Source organism: Schistosoma haematobium, chromosome ZW, assembly GCF_000699445.3.
Source record: "Schistosoma haematobium chromosome ZW, whole genome shotgun sequence".
NCBI lineage: Eukaryota > Metazoa > Platyhelminthes > Trematoda > Strigeidida > Schistosomatidae > Schistosoma > Schistosoma haematobium.
The window spans coordinates 86050257-86072754 of record NC_067195.1 but is presented as its reverse complement, the minus strand read 5'-3'; the positions used below and the strand labels follow the sequence as shown (position 1 = coordinate 86072754).

Sequence of the window (22498 nt, the reverse complement as noted above, 5' to 3'; positions counted from 1 at the left end):
AATAATAATAGTATATAAAAACTCATCAAATGTAGCAAGCAAAAGTATATATATAGTATCTTATCCCTGATAAATAAACAGATACACTGAGCACAACCAGTGATATAAATACACAAAAATGTGTCGAGAGTGAGGTGTTTGTCAATTAATGGCAGTGAATATTTTCACCAAATGGCTAGGTGAAAATGAGGATCTTCGAATTCCAAATTAGTAAGTTGAAGACTAGACGACTCCTCCTGAACCTGAAATCCTTAGTTAAGCCGATGGTTGGGTCATCGGTAGTTACTGTTGGGAAGCATCACTCTAAAAGACTAGTAAATTATCTATTGGTCCCCAGATTCCAATGATCACCTGGTTTTTGATATCAGTCAGTAAAGAAGGCAAATATTCAAACTAATCTCCCAAAACCTCTTAATCAAATACAAAATGGAAATTTGCCGCTTTTCGAATTGAAGGTATGGATATTGAGCATCCACCTAGGGAAATTTGAAAAACCTGATTCCAAACCACTGGTGCACATTGGTTACAGTATCCCGAGGGAACAAATGGAGTATGAACCAATTATTGGTTACTGGGCATTATAGGACTGCATCTCCAAACGTTGCTCCACTGCCTTGTGGATCAGACTTTCATGTCGAAGGCTCTGGGAGTGGCCCTCTAATGAAACCACCTGTTTCGGTTTGGGCACCCGGGCAGTATCCCGGCCCTCACACAAATCGAATGATTTATATGGCGTATATCTCTTTGCTGCCTCCATGTACCAACGTTTATGTGTTTAGATAAAATGGTTACCCTTTGAATATAAATGAGTTATTCACGAAGTTATTATTATTAATTTACAACAGACATGTTCACTACTACTGATATTTACAAATTAGTAGTTTTGAGACAAATATTTTAATCGATTGAATATTAAATTCTTTCATAAATGATACAAATTTTTTTGTTGTTATTGAAATGTATACAAGAAAGTTGACTAAAACAAAATAACAATGAAAACAAGAATGAATCCAATTTAAGTTTCATTATGTTAATCTCATTAGAAGTAATGCATATTATCCCTAATATAGAAAGAAGTATAAAACATATTGAATAATAGAAGAGAATATTGACGACAATATATATATATATATACTTATTTGTACTTGGAAAAATAACAAAATAATAATGATCACCATCATAATAGTAAATATATACAGGTTTATGCATGTTATTGTAAAGATTAACTGATTGCCAAAATTATATTACGGTAGATATAGCTTAGTCTTAAATGAGGGTAATATGATAATGTGTAAACGTTGAATGCTTTATTTATTTAAACACGTATAACAGGATGATAATAATTACACAATTAATTTTCAACCATAAAGTTTTTGTGTAACAGAGGGTAGTTACATTACGCAGTTACTTAAATTAAAGTAAATGGAGTAGGATTCAAACTTAAAACCTAATGAGTTGAAAGTATGATTTAGTTACTAATCTATTGTTTTATTTTATTAAATGAACTACAGAATATGCATTTTTATTTAGTCAGGACTATGTACCTACCTTGGTGAATAGAGACCAACAGCTTTAAACTTAATAAAACCCTTGTGTAAATAATATCATGAAATCAACTAGAATTTCAGTGGTAAAATAATGCCAATGTACATTATGGAAATCACCAGACTGCATCATGAGGCAAGCCCTAATTTATAATTCTGTAGGGAAACGGAAAAGAAGGAAAGCCGAAGAACACATTACGTTGAGAATTGGAAGTAGACAAGAAAAGAATGAATAACAATTAGAAAGAACTAGAAAGGATTGTTCAGGACAGGGTTGGATGGACGAAAGTATTGATGAGAGGCCTATACTCGTTCACAAGGGGTAACATACCTAATCGAGTAATTAATTATGTTAATTTTGAAGAACGTAAATAACATTGAATGATAATGGTATAATTATAATTACACAAATGGACACATGAATTAGTCAATTACATAGAAACGTATCTTTATTTGTTACTATGCACAATTATTTATATCATTATTAAAAAGTAATTAATGTTTAAAAGTGATCAATAAGAATGAACCATTTAAATTAGATTTTATTAATAAGTTAATTTAAATGAATAATTTAATTACTTTCAGATAACTACTGAATTCTTTGTATGAATAGATAAAATTACATAGTCTAATATACTGAGAAATATTCAGGAATCATAATTGAATTGTATGTAATGAATGTATAAGTATTTTAAGAACATCAAATGTGCTAACAGATTATCTGTAAATTATTTGACCATAACATTAGTAGTTTAGAGATGTCTTAAAACTAAGAGAATAGACTATGGTGGTTAGGAAATACATGTTAAGTATGCTTAATCATTAACTACTTCGACAGGTATTTTATAACTGATGTAGAAGAAAATTGGAAGGAACTTAAGTGTAACTAAAAAAATTTATTTATTTATTTTAACATAGATATTGGTACAAGGAGGCACCAAATACATATGCGTCACACAAATCTCATTCGATATGTGTGAGGGCTGTGATAATGCCCGGGTGCCCAAACCGAAGCAGGTGGTTTTCTTAGGGGGCCACACCCCGAGCCTTTGACATAAAGGTCTGATCCACAAGGCAGTGGAGCATCGTAAGGAGATGCAGTCCCATGGAAGCCAGTGACCAACGATTGTTTCATACGTCATTTGTTCCTTCAGGATACTGGAGCCCATGTGCAACATTTATTTGGTTTGGGGTCCGGTTAAAGCGCCGGACATTCGCTTTTCGTCCTCTCAATTTCGTAAACAACACCCCCGCCACGAGAAGGCAGTCAGTAGGACTTCCCTTGTCAGAGGCTATATACGCGTGGCCATGTGAGAGCATTTCGAGAGGGAGAACGGACTCTCCCCACTCTCGGCTGTACCAGAGCATTTGGGGGCTAAAATGACGGGATAGCGAAGGTGGTCCTTTAGGCACACCGCCTAGGTGGACCATGAAACAGAATTAGATTTTTGGCGAAGTAACCACCTCTATTGCCCGACCAAAACAATATGTGATATCAATTCATGAGGTAATTGACTAGTCAACTGACCTATATGGGTAGGTCAAAACTAACTGGTTGAGATCAACTTGATAATCACAGTCAATAGTTGGAGATACTGGATGACATGGCTTAGAACCTTTCACAATGGTAATAGATGCATTCACTACTCATCTCAATCATTTTATTCCGTCACACTAACGTTGTATTGCAACTTGATTCAAAACATATTTGTGTCAGACTAAGATGATTACGATAGAGATGTTCTTAAATCAGTCTCTCGAATATTAGACATGGCTGACAACTTCCAACTAGTATCAAGTAAAAACGCAGGACTTCCAAGTTAATATATATATATATATATATATAACAGTGGTCTACAGGTTAAGGGTTCGCACGCGAGACCGAAGGTCCTGGGTTCGAATCCGGCGTGTAAGATCGTGGATGCGCACTGTTCCGAAGTCCCATGGTAGGACGAAACGACCATCCAGTGCTTTCAGGTTTTTAACTGTGGCCTAACACTGATCGGTTGGTGATATGAATAATAATTAAGTTGTAGAGGCTAGTATTATATCAAGCCAACATAGGTTATTCTAGCATCTGAAAAGACCAATTTATTCATTCTCAAGTCACATCTTGACCTTGTCACTTATTAAACCTGACTGTTATTATATGATCCTAAGTCTGTCAATTGCCTACCCCACTCATCACGTGTCTGTAACTTATCTTCGGTCTATTTATAAAGATTGAGTTACTCTTGGTCAAATCGAGTTGGCTCACTCGCCTTCTCGGCTGTGCATCACCTTGTTTTCCATTTTCCAATGACATCTTTCACTTCGCTTTGTTTACTTGGTTTTTCCGATTGTCTGTCCGGATCAATGAGTGTGAGAAATATAAAAATTTAAAGTTCATCCTCGTATCTGACTTCTTTTATTCTGTTATTTCCTAACATGAATCAAACCAATAATTATGTACGATGGTAGTTGGAATGTATATTTCGATAACAATTATCGTACGATCTAACTGAGGTCAGTTACAGGGCCATTAAAAAGTCAACCAATTACAAAACAAACAACAAAATATAACAACAGAAAAACTTACTGACAACATAGGCAACTAGATTGCTTGGAAGACGGGCACGTTGTGAACCACCACGACCTAAAACAGTTGAATTAGCCATTTGATCTCTAGTAAATAAACATGCCATCAATGCACATGTAGCACGTGTCCATTCATTTGTCTCAATATAATACTTCCATTGACGACTAGCCATGAGATCGGCATTTGTTGTAAGCTAGATTACCAAGAAGAAGAAGAAGACTATACTGTTCAAAAACGCTGAATATACGTATTTCAAGAGTTGTTTCATACAATCAAATAACAAAACTAGAAGTAGACAATTGCTACCAATTGTTTATATTATAATAAAAACCAGGGATACGATTGTTGGCTGGTGATAAGTATGACGGTGTTCTAACATTTGGCGGAGGGTGAAGATATGATCAATACATCCTCGACCAGAACGAAACCCAGTCTGCTCCTCGCCAGTCAATCTTTCTCGGGTTTTGAACAATCTACGAAGTATGACGGAGGCCCATAGTTTGGACGCAATCGGAAGGAGACTAATCGCCCTGATAGTTGTTACAGAAACGACGTGGACAATTTTTAAAGATAATGATAACTACCGACTCATTCCACGGTGTTGGAACATTGTGTAATTGCCAGACCTCTGTAAACAACATAATCGGTTCCATAACCAGAAAGTCACCACTATCTTTATAAAAAGGGGTGGAGGTATATAATCTATGCCTGGTGATTTGTGGTGCTTCAGAAGTTGGAGTCCCTAGCGATATTGTTGATTGGCATCCCATCATCACAGATTGTTTCCCTCGTACCAAATTTCTCGCTATCAGTGGATTGGATTAGTTGAAAGAGCTCCCGGAAGTTTCCGGATGCAGCTGCTGCTTCCAACTCATTGGCACGCTTCAGCCATCAAACTTCTCGGTCTTTACGCAGACTTTTCACAATTTCATCATGTAACGGTCTTCGTTTATGATCAAACTCGAGGTCACCCGGAGTAGAACGACGGGCGATGAATTTGTTGGTCACTGAAACGTAAGGTAAGATTAGTGCAAACAAGGGGATGGTCTGAATCCAGATAGGTACTCCAAAAGGAGCACCAGTCTTGTACACAACCATGCGAGCGCTAGCTGATCGCAATGTGTTTAATCTGAAAAGGGGCCTGAGATGAAGAGGGAGGATGCCAGGTAGCACATCGGCGATGACCATGCCAGTAGTTGGTGCCAGCCAGAAACATCATTGATCGCATCCGGGCTGCAATCTATAAGAGCATAGGCAAAGATGACAAAAGACATCGTTTCTCACACCGATTTCTTTTCGATTTGATGGAACTTTCTAATCTAACAGCATATAACCGACTACTAATGAGTAACCAAACTATCAGTGCTTCATCGGCTCTAGCGTTTAGTGCGACATTAACGCAAGAAAAACGAGATGAAGATACCACAGGATCTCCGGATAAACGCATGTAAAACAAGGTTTCCGAGGTGACAGACTGAGAGTAAATTTGTTGTACTTCACTAGTCTTGAACACGGGTCTCGAATACACAACAGACATCGATATCAAGACTTTATAAAGGCATAGCAAACCCCATCTGTTGTCCGATCTGCATTATTGTGCGAACGTTGAAGGAGGCCAGTTTGAATGATATATATGGCTTCGGAAAGACTATTTCATTCAACTTTTAACTAGTCAGTGACTTGAGATCGCTTAGATAGGATAGGGTTTCTACCATAGACGAGCTAGTGTATAGGTTTAAAAGTAAAATACGGAAAATGAGAATAAAGCGGACTACATAAGCGATGTAGCATAAAAGAATGTTATATGATTGTGAATATCAGCCCTTGTGGTCTGGTGTGTGACGAAATCTCATCACGGATACAGAAGACTCGACTAGCTTTTGCCAACTTGCGTCATTTATGGAGTAGGCGAGATATCCATCTATCAATCAAAGGACAGGTTTACTGCGCAGCAGTTCGTTCCGTCCTTCTTTATGGCAGTGAAACATGGCTGATAAGAGTAGAGGATATTCGTCGGTTACTAGTATTCGGTCATAGGTGTCTTCGAAACATTGCTCGTATATCCTGGGATCATCGAGTAAGTCATGCAGTTGTTAGGAAACGGGTACTAAGCAAGGATGGCAAACAATTAATGAAGTAGTGAAACTTCATCAGTTGAGATAGCTGGGACATGTGTTACGTATGCCCAACTACCGACTGCCTCGACGTGCGATGTTCAGTGGTATAGGAGTAGGTTGGAAGAAAGCTAGAGGCGGCCAGACCAAAACATGGCACAAGTCCATGAAGTCACTGACAAGTGGACTGAGTCATGTTGATAGGTGTAGACTACCTGGTTGGGGACCGCGAGATGATAGCAACCGTTGGTTAGAGACCCTGAATGACATGGCTCAAAATCGTTTGCAATGGCGCAGGTGCATACACTCTTTGTGTTCTCCCAAATTTTGATCTCCTTATTCCTCCTTGTCTCTTTTTTTCTCTTCCCAAATTTATTTCACTGGATTATACTCTTTAAATAACATCTCCAAACCCTAACTTTTCTGATTACAGCTTATAATCTTACTACTTCTACCACTACGGGATTTGAATAGACAACCGCATGTCCATGCTAATATAGTGTGGCAACCCGAGCTGATGCACGTACGCACGAAGTTCTACGTTGTTACTGACTGAATGATTGTGAATAAAATTTATCCGAATTAGCGTTGAAGCAAGACTAATTTTTCCAGTAGTAATTATCTTAGTACTATTGTTCTTTACCATTATTATAAATCTCTGATGGAGATCCACAAACTCAATTCAAATAATAACAAAAATAAACCTAGTTTCCGTCTTCATATCATATGATGCATCTCAACAATTTGTACAATGAAACATGAAAATTCATGACTACACAGAATCATCTGATTACTTTGGTTGAAAATTGATGTAATTTACGGTTAAATAAAAAAAGTTAAGTGTAATTGCAGGAGGTAACCTAATTACTAAAGATGTTTATCATACATCAATTATAATTAAGCAAATACAGACGAGTCATTTTATTTAAGATTTTTGTACAGTTCAGCATATTGTTTATGACAAACTTCAATGATTAATGCCTTTCAGTACGATAGGTTCATGAAAGAGAGAAATTCATCATTTGACATGAAGTGCGCTGTTAAGTTCATTCAGTATTTAGCTCAATACCAAATATAAAGCAAATTATTAGAAACCTAGACAAATGTCGTTTAAGTCATTCACTTATAACTGATAGGTTTTTAGAGGCAATTTTTGCAGCACATAGTTCGTAAAGTCTGGTTTGCTACAGATACCCCTTAAGCTATTAACCCTTAATTTTCTAACACCATCCTGACGTTTTTATAGCACAGCAACGAATCTTCAAGCAAATTCCTCCCATAGGAAAACCTAAAGGAATATGCAATCTTTTTCATAATATAAACTGACTGGATTAGGTCGATAAACAAAGCAAACTACACAACAAATATTACGTCAGTGGGAGTTAATAATCTAAAAACAATGTTTCAACTACTTTTTTCTCGAAATCATAATTCCTGAAGATAGGTGAAGTGAAATTGAAAATGGCTTTGCAGCTAAATTGCATAAATCAGCTAGTAGAATAGTGTGATTTGTAACTTAAACCACTTTGATTTTAATTCAGTCACAATACTCAACTATTGAGTTACAAGTCTGAAAAACACCATTCATTTCTCTACTCATCACTTAAGTACTTGAATAGCAATAAGGAAGTTAGCTTACGTATAAATAGTATGCAACTTAATATTAACTACATAAGCTTGCACATTTATTATGAAAGTTGGATTACTATTAATATTATTATCATTACTTTTTAAATCATTAAATACAGTAAAGTGAAATATTGACAGTAATCTTAGTATATATTTATTTGAACACATAGATATTGGTACAAATAGGCACCAAATACACACTTGCCACATAAATCAATTGATTTGTGCGTGGGCTGTGATACTGCCCGGGAGCCCAGACCGAAACAAGTGGTTTATTTAGGGGGCCACTCCCGGAGCTTTCGAAATAAAGATCTGATCCACAAGGCAGTGGGGCAACGTCAGGAGATGCAGTGACATGGTAGCCAGTGACAAAAAAACTGGTTGATACACTATTTGTTCCCTCAGAATCCTGGAGCCCATGCACACCATTGGTTTGGAATCATCGGCTATCCATTCATAAAGTTACTGATTAATGATCCGCCTCGTAGTCAGACTCTAACTACAGCAAAATGCTATCAGTTTTTTCGCGTTATGAACATAGAGTGATGAATTTCGGTCATTGTTTTTTTTATGGATAGTTAATGGATATTAATAAAACTCTAATGAACGATTTCCAAACTAACTTAAATGGTAATTCGGACATAATTAGCATAGAGCTTGACATTATTGTGGATAAGTTGGACAGTTTGTTGGTATCTTCATTCAGAGTATTCATATATAACGGTTTATACAAGACCGCATCAGAGAAAAGTGTTGCGTCTAAAATCGTACTCATGACTAAAATTAATACGGGTGACAAAAATCAACAAAACGAACGGTTTCCTTTAGATTTATCTAGTTCATAATATAGCACGCTGTTAATTCTATTTCTACTACAAAGATTAAATCACATAGCCTTCAGCCATTGCTGTACCCGCAAAACTATTCGCCCAGTAGAGTCAAGCTATGTAAATGTTGGTAAGTGTAAGGTGTAGTTTAAGTCGATTCAAACTTGTGTGCCTAATTTCTATGAATTTACTGTACGCAAAGTACATAGCAAACAACAGTAATGTAGAGAGAAGGCAGTGAGTAGGAGTTCCCTGGGAGTGGTTGTATGCACGTGGCCATGTGAGAGCATTTGGAGAGGGAGAGTTGACCCTCCCTATACCAGGGCATTTGGGGGTGATGTTGACGATTTTCCCAGCTACTCACACTATAGTGTCAAAAAAAGTTCCATAAGGTTCTTCTATCCACGCTGTGAAGCGCTCCCTCATAATCAAGGAAGTTGATGTACAGTGACGAGTTCCATTCAATTGATTATTCATCAATGATTTGTACTGTCGATTTCTATTGATTCGGTCGGATATTTGAAATTTGGTCCATATAGTGAAAGTTTCGTAGTCATTAAACGACATGTTATTCACACGCTAATACGTAAATTTGTCAAAGTTTATTGAGTTTTAAACAGGAATAACTAGTTTTCTATCAATAGAAGCAATAACACAGCAAAAAGAAATATAAATTTAAATAAAGCAAGAACAAATATTGGTGCAGAATAGTATGAATTCATATTATTTCGAGGTTTCTCGTCAGCTGGTTACAAACCAAAAATGTGGTAGAAAATTTTTACATTGAGATAGAGTGAAAACAATTGACACAGATGAGTGTAAATAACTGGGTTACAATAATAACTATAAATAAATATATATATGCTAGAACAGGTCAGAGGTCAAAAGGAATTAATTCAGGTTGGGTGGTGTAATAATGGAATTGAATAATCATAAGATAGGTTACGTAATAATAATTAAATAGAATATGAAAAGTTAAGATAATTTAAGAGGATCAGGTGGTGGAAATGTGTGAATAATAATGTGGTTTAAGAATTATGTAATAGGGGAGGAGTACAAATATTTTAAAATAAATAAATAATAAAATAAAAAAAGGGTTACTAGGGTAGTGATAAGTTAATTAAAGTCTCTTTTTGGATGCATAAGTCAGGTTTAAGTTTTTTGATCATGATGGCTTCAGCAAAACGGAGGGTGGTCGTACTTCTTTGTCTATTGATAATTTTGAAAGCATGCGGAATGTCGATGGTGTGCCCGGTGTCAAGTAGATGTCGAGCTATTGCGCTGTTGAAGGCCTTATTCCCTCGCAGCCTCAAGTTTTTTGGAACATGCTCAGAAATGCGGACATGCACTTTTCTCTCAGTTCTTCCAATGTATATGCTTTGGCGCGTACATGTGAATTGGTAGATGCAATTGGAGCTACTAAGAAAAGGGGGGCTTGTCGATTTTGGTTTGTTGAAGTGAGCAGTTCGTTTGCCATACTGTCATAAGTTTTGCTGCTGGGTAGGTGACTTTCAACGCAGAGTTTATTCTGTGATTAATTATTCCAGCAATTTCATCACCTTTGAAACGTAAGTGTAAGAAGCAGGTTTTCCTTTCTACTCCATCGTATTTTGTACGAGGATTGCTTTTTGCATATTTCTGGATAAATTTCAATGGGTATTTGTTATCACGTAGAACATTAGTAATCAGATTAACTTCATCATCAAGGTATTCTTTTGAACAGATTTGTTGAGCGCAGTCAAAAAGGGTTCGTACAATACCCTTTTTGTAACTCATTAGGCAGAAACTGTGGTAATTGAGATATAGACCACTCCAGGTATTTTTATGGTTAATATGTCTATGTAACTTACCATCAGATGTTCGTCGGATCCCAACATCAAGGAAATGGAATTTGTCTTCAGCTTCTTGTTCCATAGTAAACTCTATGTCCTCGTGTTGTTGTATGTGTATTTCGAGTGGAGGTTAATAAGTTAACTTATTTGTGGACACAAGTCCGAATCCCACTCAATTTACTTTTTCTGGGTAGATGGATATTTGTATCACTAAACACCATAAAAATGTCATTTAAAGTCGAATGAGGATATTTGCTTTAAGTAAAACAGATAAATAGATATACATAAATAATGCACATTTATGCATTAAAGTTTAGATACATTCAACGGTGTTTATTTAGAGCACATATATCCAGGTGCAATAGATCAATAAAAAGTGCTTCGCATAGACGACGTGGAGATATTGTAAGGAAATTTAAAGGGTGAAGGCAGTACAGTCAATAATTAAATAAATAATAATAGTATGTGGTAAGAAACATAGTAAAGTCTCAGAAAATACTTTTTTCAGTTGAGGAAGCTTATCTCATTATGAACAATCTAGGAGAAAACTACAATAGAATTGCCACTAGCTTCTATTCTGGGACGTGTCTAATATTTCTTAACAATGAATACTGTCACTTAAATGATTCGTAAATACTAGCAAGAGAATTCGATTTCATTCAAAGAAATATACGAAAACCTTGACCGTAGCTTTTAACCTGAAGTGATGGTCACGGTTGCTCACAATATCAACTTGTCCATATATATATATATATATATATATATATATATATATATATATATATATATATATATATATATATATATATATATATATATATATATATATATATATAACTAAAGGGTCATTTATTTAGATTAAATAGAAAATATCCAGTTTCTATAAAATTTTGAAACATTTTGAAGTGAAGAAAATGATTGCTATTTTGTCAAAAGGTGTTTAGGTGTAACGTAATTTATATCGAACATATGTAAACTGAATATACAAGGGGTTTAAATAGCATCAGTGAAACAGATCAACTTCATGTGAATGACTTGTTTTATCGATTCTAACAATAATATATACCAGATGGATATGGTTGAACATGATTGATGATTGAATAGATAGATGTGTGTAATAATTGAAAATTTACAAATAAACTGCTTATTTTAGTTGTCTGATTTGAAAAACCGCTAGGTTAAAGAATAAAATTTTGATGTTGGATATGATAAGTATTGAGTTGTTTAAACGTAAATAGATATCTTACTTCAATGCTAATAAGTCTATGTGGTAAGACTTCGGTATAATTTATAATCTGTAATGAATTAAGTTACCAGTTGAATTGTAAAAATAAATGGTGAAATGTGGTACCCGAATCAAAATAAGATGTCAGGGACACGCTTGCTGTATATATCTAATCTAGTTTAGGGGTTGTGGAGATTGTTAAGTTTTTGATTGAGATCATGAACCGATTGATGTTAGACCATCACAATTGAAAACCTGGAAGCACTGGACGGCCGTTCCGTCCTATTGTGGGACTCCTCAGCAGTGCGCATCCACGATCCCGCTCGCGGATTCGGACCCAGTTGGTTAAGCGTTCGCGCGCGAGACCGAAGGCCCTGGATTCGAATCCCGCGAGCGGGATCGTGGATGCGCACTGCTGAGGAGTCCCACAATAGGACGAAACGACCGTCCAGTGCTTCCAGGTTTTCAATTGTGATGGTCTAACATCAATCGGTTCATGATCTATATCTAATCTCTCGTTATTAATTAGTGGAATACGTTTGAAATATTTTTAGACGGAAGAAATCTAAAGGATTCTGAATAGTATTTTAAAATTAATTCTGTGAAATAGTTTGCAAATAAAATGTAGGATGATCAATGATTCTTGCATTATTTTAAAGTGTGACAAGGTGTTATGACCATACTAAATGCAGTAGTACAATGCACAGGCTAAACAAAAAGAGATTATTGGCTTTAATTCAAGTCGTGATCAATGTAGAATCTAGCACAAATGTTCTTTACTTCAATCTTTACACTGGAAAATATATTATCATATGATAACATTCAATAATAATTAGTTAAATACGATATTGTGAACTAATTTCCTGATTCATCTGTTTAACTTAGAAAATCTTAGTTTTGAAAAACAATGTAGATGATTAAAGTTACAAAGTTCTTATCATTCGAATGATATGACTGGCTTGGAAGTTCTGAGTTTATACTTTATGTTAGTCGAAACTTGTCAGTAAAGTTCAGACTTGACAAAGATGTGGGTCGGTACAAGTTGTCATACCACATCAGCACAACGTGATAAAATGAACAAGATGAACAGTAGTGCAATGCCAATGAGAAAGACTAAACATTGAAAATAAGTTTTAAACGGGTAGAAAGAAAAGGAATGCTGGAACTCAAGAATTAGAGTAAGATAAACAACACGTGTAACTGGATCATTGTGATCGACTTCGAGCCATGTTATCCAATGTCTCCAATCGCCGATTGTGGTTATTAGGCTGACCTCAACCAGGTCGCCTGCAGCTACCGACATGGTTCAGTTCAAAAGTCAATGATTTTATAAATTAATGTGACGTATTGATTTTCCCTAACTTACTCCTACATCAGCTATAAAACCCTGTTGAGGTTGATAGTGGTTAGTCATGTGTAACATATACTTTGACCACTCGATGAAGATACATAACCTTACCGACCTATTTGGGATTTTTTCAGTGCTCAATTCTTAACCTCGGTATCGGTCACGCGATTGATCTGAGATCCAGTGCAGTGCGATGAAGACATCTGTGTTCCAAAACGTGAGGCCTGCATATCTGTTGTATCTTCATAGACCACGTTTCGCAGACATATAATAGTCCAGACGGAACCATTAAGCAGTGTGTCTACATGTCGATGAGTAAGTTGGTTTCATCAGTTGGTCATATTGTATTATTTTGTACAACCTATTAACCCCTATTCTATTCTTTATCTTGATAGACAAAACGTATTCGTAACTAATATATGGATCGAGTCAAGAGTGACATCCTTTTATGAGTGCTGCCAAAGAAAAACCACACATCATTTTGTCGAGTAAATGTTTTGATGGGGCAAGAACTACGGCCCAAAATCGACTATCGATTTCATTGGAATAATTGAGGTATATTTGCTATATGCTCCAATCGTTTATTTCTCAAATGGTTTCTTAATACGTTTATTCTGGTGTTTCACATTGTATAATATAAGCATGCTATTTTGTCAGAAAAACCTATCCTTCTGCTCAGTGGTCATATCTTTGGGCACAGTTTGTTCGGAAGCTTGAGTCCATCCCGTCTTTCGTGCAACCATCACTTGGCTACTTTGTATCATTGGACATTACTAATTCATTGGCGCATTACATCGTTCCTTAGGAGAGTTTTTAATATAAATTATAAAAAGCCATAACACAACACAGTGAAAACGCTTTTTCATAAAAAGAGTTGCGCCATTATTTTGTTTTTCTCGGATAGCTTTAATCAGCCAAGAGGTAAACGCATAATTCGAATCATATTTACGAATCTCAAAAAGGATCTATCTTCACTTTATTCACAGCTGTTCCAGATTAAGTGTACAGTATTTAGACGAGTTTTTAGTGAAGGTTGTGATTTTTTGAGAAGGTTAATCAAAATTAAAATGATACCAATAGATAAATGTATTGGTAAATAAGTATAATGGCCAGTCTAGTTTTCACCACGATTATAGAATTCACTTTACTTCCTCGCAGTTTATTTTAGCTTCAACATCAAAAACTGAAAGGGTATAATCACGCGTTTCTTTTTAGACAAAAGCATGTCGAGTACAGACGTAAAACAGAAAATTTTTTAAAAAGCTTTCATACGCTATATAAATAAAACGAAAAACAACTCACTGATGTATCTATTTCTTTCATTTCTTCCTCAGATAACTGATATAAACTGTCATCAATAGAAGTAGTAGATGATGAAGTAACATGATTTGTATCTGTTGTTTCCTTCAAAACAATATTATTATTGTCATAATTATTTGATGTAATTCCTTGATTAATACCTATACACTCATTATCTGAATTATTTGTATTAATCTTCTGTCCACTCGATGAAGTAGGTAAATTAGAAACATGTGGACTGGTATCAATATTGTTGTGATGATTATTGTAATGACCATCAATCATGCTTCCAATTGAACAAACTACATCATTTGGTTGGCATACACTACTATCAAGAGAGACATGAGGAAAATAGTTACTTTTATTTGAGAAATCACAAGTGAAAGAAATAGATTTGGAATGATCATTATCATTTGCGAGTGATTTTATTGAATTAGAACCATCAAATATTGTAGATGCAGATGAGATAGGAGTTAGGTAACTATCAGTATGTTGTAATGTCCATAATGAATTATTTGTAAAATAATTAGAATAAATATTATATGTATGTTGGTCAGATAGAGATGTACTACGACAATGAGTCGAAAATTGTGAATTTGGTGATTTGATTGCAGATAATGAAAGGAAATTTGCAAGTTGAGGATTTGAGGCACATAAATTAGCGTTGGTATTGAACTGATTCACAATCCCATTATCACTGCATAGATCATAAGCAACGGCTAACGCTGTTCCTAAACCAAGACTTCCAACATGCACTTCAGTTTTATCATGAACAGAAACTGATTCTAAACAAGTGGAAGATTGTCGTGGATTATCAGTAGCCTGAAGTGAGCAAAGGAAAAGGTTATAGAAAATTAGGGTTTCAAAAACAAAATAAAAGCTATGAAGTACCTTATAGTTAAATGACTAAAAAAAGTACAAACACAAATGAAAAAATTTTCTATGATAAAATGACTTTTTTTCATACAAATATTTCGTTATACGTGGTGGTCATCGAGTATTTCTGTGAGTTGGAAATGTAGCTCTGGATTATGAATTTATGGAAAAAACAACTGTTGTAGTTACAATAGAAAAAATATATAGACAGTAGAAAAAGATACTAACCTTAAAAATTACCTTATTGATTGCAGGAAAAACACTACTAATATAGACGATATATCACTACCATTCTACAGACTGATATCAGGCCTTAAACGCTCAGCAAGACTGTGAAGACTATAACTAGCATGAAGTGGAAAACGGAGTAGTGAACCAATTAAAATAAACGTAGAATCTGGGATAAATATGAATCCGTTTAATTTGTCACACAACATCAGTATAGAGAGATAAAACTAGTAAGTTGAATGGTAAAGGAGTTCGGATAGTAGCAGCGCTAATGATGGTAAAAAAGAGTAGTTGGACTGACTAATTAGGTCCAGAAGTCTCTAGGCATAATGGTTAAACAGATTGTGTTAGCGGGACATAGGCTGGATTAAAACATGCTCAATGCATGATTGCTTTGGTGCACTCTGATTGGCTAATTCTTATCCAATCAGCACTAGTCGATAGTTGGAGAATACTCTAGAATCTTCTCATGTAAAAACTATAAATATACTGACGTTTTCTCTATTGTGCTTCCTACTGGCTTCTGACTTGCTTCTTGCTTCCATCTAACCTTGTTATTTGGAATATAATCTCTTTCCTGTTCAACCGTGTTCTGATTTGGGGACTTGTCGAGTGAATCGGTGTCCAAGAATACTAAGCAATAGGAATAGCTGGGTCATAACCGTAAGAAGAAAGAGATTATAACAGATTGCAGTTACTTGAAATTTGAGAGTTGAATTTGTTTTCAGAAAGCCTCCAAATGCTCTCACATAGCCACGTGCATACAACCACTCCTACGGAACTCCTACTTATTGCCTTCTCGCTGCATTACAGATGTTTACGAAATGGAGAGGACGGAAAGCAAATGTCCGGCGCTTTAACCGGGTTGGCGGATATGGAGGATCTACCTAGAGGAATTGGAAAACCCTGAATCCAAACCAATAGTGCACATGGTCTACAGGATACTGAGGGAATTCGGGTTCAACTAACCCAATTTTCAAACAAATAAGGAAAAAAATCAGATATTCTACTTTGATAACTGCATGGAAATTAGTTTAACAAATATTGTTTCCTGCCTCTTGACATTTACGATCATACACAAATGTACTTTACGTACAGTAAGTTCATAGAAATTAGGCACACAAAATTGAATCAACTTAAACTACACCTTACACTTACCAATATTTACATAGCTTGACTCTACTGGGCGAATAATTTTGCGGGTACAGCAATGACTGAAGGCTGTGTGACCTAATCTCTGTAGTAGAAATAGAATTAATAGCGTGCTATGTTATGACCGTCGTTGCTACCTTGACGTGGTGGTCGGGCTTGCCTATCGTGATGAAGCAACCGAGCTATACTGGCTGGAACAACCGTTCCTCAAGGTCCTACCATGTCAGACAGGTCGGTTGAAGAGCGGTAAGACGAAAAGCAACAAACCCAAGGTCCGAAGGCGAAGTCGTACTGCTGACTGTACAGAGGTGTGACAGCAGTGAGGTGTTTCCTTCAGACAACCAGCATGACGGCGATGCTGCCTTCCCACATGGAGGGGTGGGGTTAGAAAAGGTCGACCCTAAAAATGTACACCCCACCTTACCTCACGGATTTCCGTCTCCGGCGGTAAGGCCCTTTGAAGAACGGAGCTAACACGTCAAAAACCTCCCACGAAAAGGACGTGCGCGACCGGCCTCAAGCAGTTGTCCCTTGGGCACTGCGGTCACGTTCTCAGGTCACTAAGACCACTTCTAATCCGATTTCCTTTTCAGGTAACTCCAGAAGAACCCCTCCTCGGTGTGGGCAACCGGGAAGTGATAACCGCCCTCATACCTCTAACAGCACCCAAGATCACTGTATTCATAATCAACCTTCCTCTTCAATTTCTATTATTCTTCCTACATTGACTTTTAACTCTAAACTTCCTCGTTCGGCTTCCTCCTCAAGTGTCACCATAGCCAACGATTCTAGTGCTCAAAACACTGTCCCAGGTCTACTGAAACCTCGCTCCAAACTACACATTGGAGCCTTCAACGTACGCACTCTATGTCAAATCGGTCAGCAGGCTTCCTTGGCTAAAACCCTAGAGTCTCTTTCCATTGATGTGTGCTGTGTCTCCGAAACACACATACAGGATTCCAGTGTGGTCATTCACTTGACCCCACCTCGGCAAAACGGAGAGCCAACGAGATACACCCTACGTGTATCTGGTGACCCGATGGCCAGTTCTCGTGGACTGGCAGGTGTAGGCATAGCACTAAGTATGAGGGCGGAACAAGCACTGTTAGAGTGGATCCCCGTCAACAGTCGTCTATGTGCTGTTCGGCTAAACGGCTCCGTAAGAACTCGGAAGGATAGAGACACACATCGTTGCCTTTTTGTCGTTTCTGCCTACGCTCCCACCGACTGCAGCTCAGATGAAATGAAAGATGAATTTTACAGAAAGCTATCTGAACTTCTTCAGAAAGCTAAACGTTCAGACATAGTACTCGTAGCAGGTGAGTTTAATGCCCAGATAGGTAGTTTAAACCAAACAGAAAGGTATTTAGGTGGATATTTTAGTATTCCGACACAGCAAACAGATAATGGTGATCGTCTGCTGCAACTATGCTCAGACAATCGTTTATTTTTAGCAAACACAAATTTTAAGCATAAGGAGAGACATCGTCTAACATGGCGACCCCTACACCAAACCAACGATGGACTCAAATAGACCATATTGCCATCAGTCATCGTTGGAGAGGGTCGGTAGAAGATTGTCGCTCATTCTGGAGTACCTGCTTGGACTCCGACCACGCCCTAATATGGGCACGCATCTGCTTGCGCCTCACTGGACGCAAAAAAGCCACATTAAAAAGACCCATTCGAACTGAGTTGAGTAACGAGAAAACCAAAAATAGGTTCCAGGAACAACTGAGGTCACACTTAGGTAGTTCTGAAAACGAGGCTGACCCAGATGTTGCTTGGAAAGATATACAAACAGCTGTGGAAACAGCAATGAAATCTATTAGTGACTTAAACCACAGGGTTACAAAGAACCAGTGGATTTCTTCAAAGTCTATCACACTGATGGATTCTCGCAAACTCATCCCATCAGGTTCCGAACATGATGAAGAGCGACAACAAATCAGATCTAGGTTAAGAAAAAGTCTAAGAAACGACCGTGAGCAGTGGTTGGTAACGAAAGCAAAAGAGATGGAAAAGGCGGCGACTATAGGGAACACAAGACAGCTTTACAGACTAATAAAAGAAACTGGAATTAATAAGTTAAGTGTAAGTGAGATTATATCGGAAAAAGACGATACACTCATCTGCTCCCAGTCCAGACGTTTAGAACGATGGGCGGAACATTTCAGAGAACAGTTCAGCTGGCCTTCAGCTACTCTACAACTACCCTCCATTCCCAGACAGTGTAAATGGAACATTGAAGTAGGTCCCCCAACTCTTGCTGAAGTTCAAAAGGCTATAGTTAATCTGAAACGAGGAAGGGCAGCTGGTCCAGATGGACTGGCTCCAGAAGTCTTTAAGGATGGTGGTCCAATTTTAGCGATTAGGTTGACTAATATTTTAGCTAAGATCTGGGAGTTAGACGTTATCCCATCTAACTGGTCGCAATCACTTATCGTCCCAATATATAAGAAAGGGTCAAAATTATCCTGTGACAACCACAGAGGGATTAGTTTAACTAATATATCTAAAATGCTAGCCTCAATAATTATCAGACGCCTAACTAAGACTTGTGAACTGCAAACACGAGAGAACCAAGCTGGCTTCAGACCTGGTCGTGGCTGCATCGACCACATATTCACCATTCGTCAGATTCTAGAACACAGGCATACTTATCGACGTCCGACAATGGTGGTCTTTCTTGACTTAAAAGCAGCATTTGACTCGGTAGACCGCGAGATTCTGTGGCAGTGTCTGTCATTGAAAGGCGTACCCCAGAAGTACATAAACCTTGTAAAGGCTCTTTACTCGAACACTACTAGTCGAGTCAGAGCTTATGGCGAACTGTCATCTACTTTTTCAACCTCAAGTGGTGTCCGTCAAGGCTGTCCACTTTCTCCATTTCTGTTTAACTTCATCATAGACCTACTGATGGAAATAACATTCTCGTCGACTGAATTGTCGGGTATTGATCTCCATCCAGGAGGTCCACTTATCGACTTAGAATACGCAGATGATATAGTCCTGTTTGGTGAAGACGCTGACAAAATGCAGTCTTCTGGTAGCACTAAGCAACAATGCCAGGATGTTTGGAATGAGCTTCTCTCCCTCTAAATGCAAGTTGTTGCTTCAGGACTGGTCTGCGTTAACACCTGAACTAAGGATAGGGAGTGAAGTAGTCGAACGCGTTGACAACTTCACTTATCTTGGAAGTCTGATCAACCCTAATGGGCTGGTATCGGACGAAATCTCAGCACGGATTCGAAAAGCTCGTTTGGATTTTGCCAACTTACGTCACCTATGGCGAAGGCGAGATATCCGTCTATCAATAAAAGGACGAGTATACTGCGCGGCAGTCCGTTCTGTTTTAATTTACGGCAGCGAAACATGGCCATTAAGAGTAGAAGACACTCGTAAGCTACTAGTATTTGACCACAGATGTCCTAGAAATATTGCTGGCGTCTGCTGGGACCACCGGGTAAGTAATAGTGAGGTTAGACGCAGGGTATTAGGTAATGATGGTAAATCAGTTGATGAGGGTGTGAATCTTCATCGACTGAGATGGTTGGGCCACGTGTTACGTATGCCTGAATACCGATTACCACGACGTGCAATGCTATCCGGTATTGGAGATGGTTGGAAGAAAGTTAGGGGCGGCCAAACCAAAACGTGGCATCAGTGCTTGAAGTCACTAACTTCTAGTCTTAGCCATGTTGGTAGATGCAGACTACTTGGTTGGGGTCCGCGTGACTATCGTAACCAATGGTTGGAGACTCTTGGTGACATGGCTCAGAATCGATCACAATGGTGTCGGTGTATACACTCCCTGTCTTCCCTTAAACTAAGAGATTAAAATCGCTTCATACCTTTCTTTCTACGAACCAATTCTTTCTTCTTGTACTATATCTCTATATGCAATCTTTCTCTTATATATTACTACTTTTGACATAACCACTGCTATGAATCCGGTGTTCATCTTGTTGTGCTGATGCGGTATGGCAACCTGGACAGATGCACATATGTGCCTGGTCCTACGTTGTAGCTGACTGACTATGTTATGAACTAGATAAATCTAGAGGAAACCGTTCGTTTTGCTAATCTTTGTCACCCATATTAATTTTAGTCATGAGTACGATTTTAGACGCAACACTTTTCTCTGATGCGGTCTTGTATAAACCGTTATATATGAATGCTCTGAATGAAGATATCAACAAACTGTCCAACTTATCCACAATAATGTCAAGCTCTATGCTAATTATGTCCGAATTACCATTTCAGTTAGTTTGGAAATCGTTCATTAGAGTTTTATTAATATCCATTAACTATCCATAAAAAAAACAATGACCGAAATTCATCACTCTATGTTCATAACGCGAAAAAACTGATAGCATTTTGCTGTAGTTAGAGTCTGACTACGAGGCGGATCATTAATCAGTAACTTTATGAATGGATAGTGGAGGATTTTTGCGCATTGAGCTTCTTCGGTCTCATCCTATCTGAGCTGCTGAGGAAACACGAAGCGGATAGTAACTTGTCATGCGAATACGAAAATGCCATTACGTTAAGTCCGGGGATAAAAAGCTATGGAAACAATTACGACCACAAATGTTGTCTTGGTTGGACGGTTTCATCAGTTTGTCGTGACGATCCAGTGAAGATAAAGCGGATATCACTAGTATGTTGTAGATAATTAGACTTTTAGTTTGTTAATATTTATCATTTTGTTGCTGAAGTATTACTACCTGTGCCAATCGACATCTGCATTGTCCTGCGTTATGAATGACTTTGAATGCACTTGTTGGGGCTCTTGAAAGATAGATGAGATATTTGGAGAAGCAAAGCAAGAAAGTTAGAATTGGAAACTGGTAACAGGGGAGTTTTCTTTCAATAATAGTCAAGAACTATAATTACGATGACTTCTGACGAAACATGATTTTAAAATTTCGACCTCAAAAAGGCACTCCATTATTTTAGGGATCCTAGATGCCAGGCTTGAAACTATAGAATGCGTAAAGCAACCACAATAAGTACAACAAAACGTTTCAAGTATTATAATAGGTTTTCCTTTGGAACATGGAGTCAAGCAACCAAATCAAACAGTTATACAGCATTAAGCTGGTTTTATTAGAGTAACTTCAGTTCCATCAGATGTGAATTGCCGGTTGACGGAGATTTTAGACAGCATCTGAGTTTACTTAACTCGAAATCGACATTATACTTGGTCAAATCTTCCATATCTGCAACTACACTCGCTTAACAACACTTTCGTACGAACAATCAGTGCTAAACGAGGGGGAAAAATTCAACTACCATAGCTTGTGAGAGCGTTGCTTGAACGCCAGTGGACTGAGTACGGTAAAAACAACTGAGTTTGCGGTTTCCGCCTACGTTTAAACTTCAACTCAAACTTTACTTGTTATCACCCAAAATACGTCTAACATTTAAGATTTTGCTCTAAAAAGACTACAAAATATGAGAGACTAGCACAAGTGAGGAGTGCGAAGACAGCTCGAAGAACCAGGTAATTTCGTGAAAGTGCAAAATTCCTGATAACTGCTATAAATACTAGAAAATCACCAATTTATGACCAACACGTCCCTAGTGATGAGCAGCATATACTGGGCATGGTGTGCAAATTACAATCCGTGATATTGAGGAGGAAATAATTACTACTTACCAACACAATATTAGTCGCTCCTAAGTGATTCACAGGAATGGACATTTTAAGTCAGGCATTGCTATTTGACTTAAATTGCCGCTCAAAATTCAAGTCACAAGTAACGTTATTTTAATAATGTAACTGCTAGCGAAACTTAAATGTGATTCCTATGTTCCCATTTGATGTTTAGGCTTTAAGT

At 37.4% G+C, this 22498-nt stretch overlaps 1 protein-coding gene across 1 annotated transcript in view; it reads right to left on the bottom strand.

Moving 5' to 3' along the window:
• The window catches only part of MS3_00004626 (uncharacterized protein), a 37931-nt gene extending 15520 nt beyond the window's left edge, over positions 1–22411 (bottom strand). Inside the window, exons 1-3 of the mRNA XM_051212564.1 lie at positions 22318–22411; positions 14400–15218; positions 4123–4315 (exon numbers count right to left, since the gene is read on the bottom strand). Of these exons, the coding sequence (XP_051072754.1) occupies positions 4123–4315; positions 14400–15218; positions 22318–22362 (1057 nt within the window). The 5' untranslated portion in view covers positions 22363–22411. The remainder of the gene's footprint in view (positions 1–4122; positions 4316–14399; positions 15219–22317) is intronic.
• Between the last annotated feature and the right edge of the window lie 87 nt (positions 22412–22498).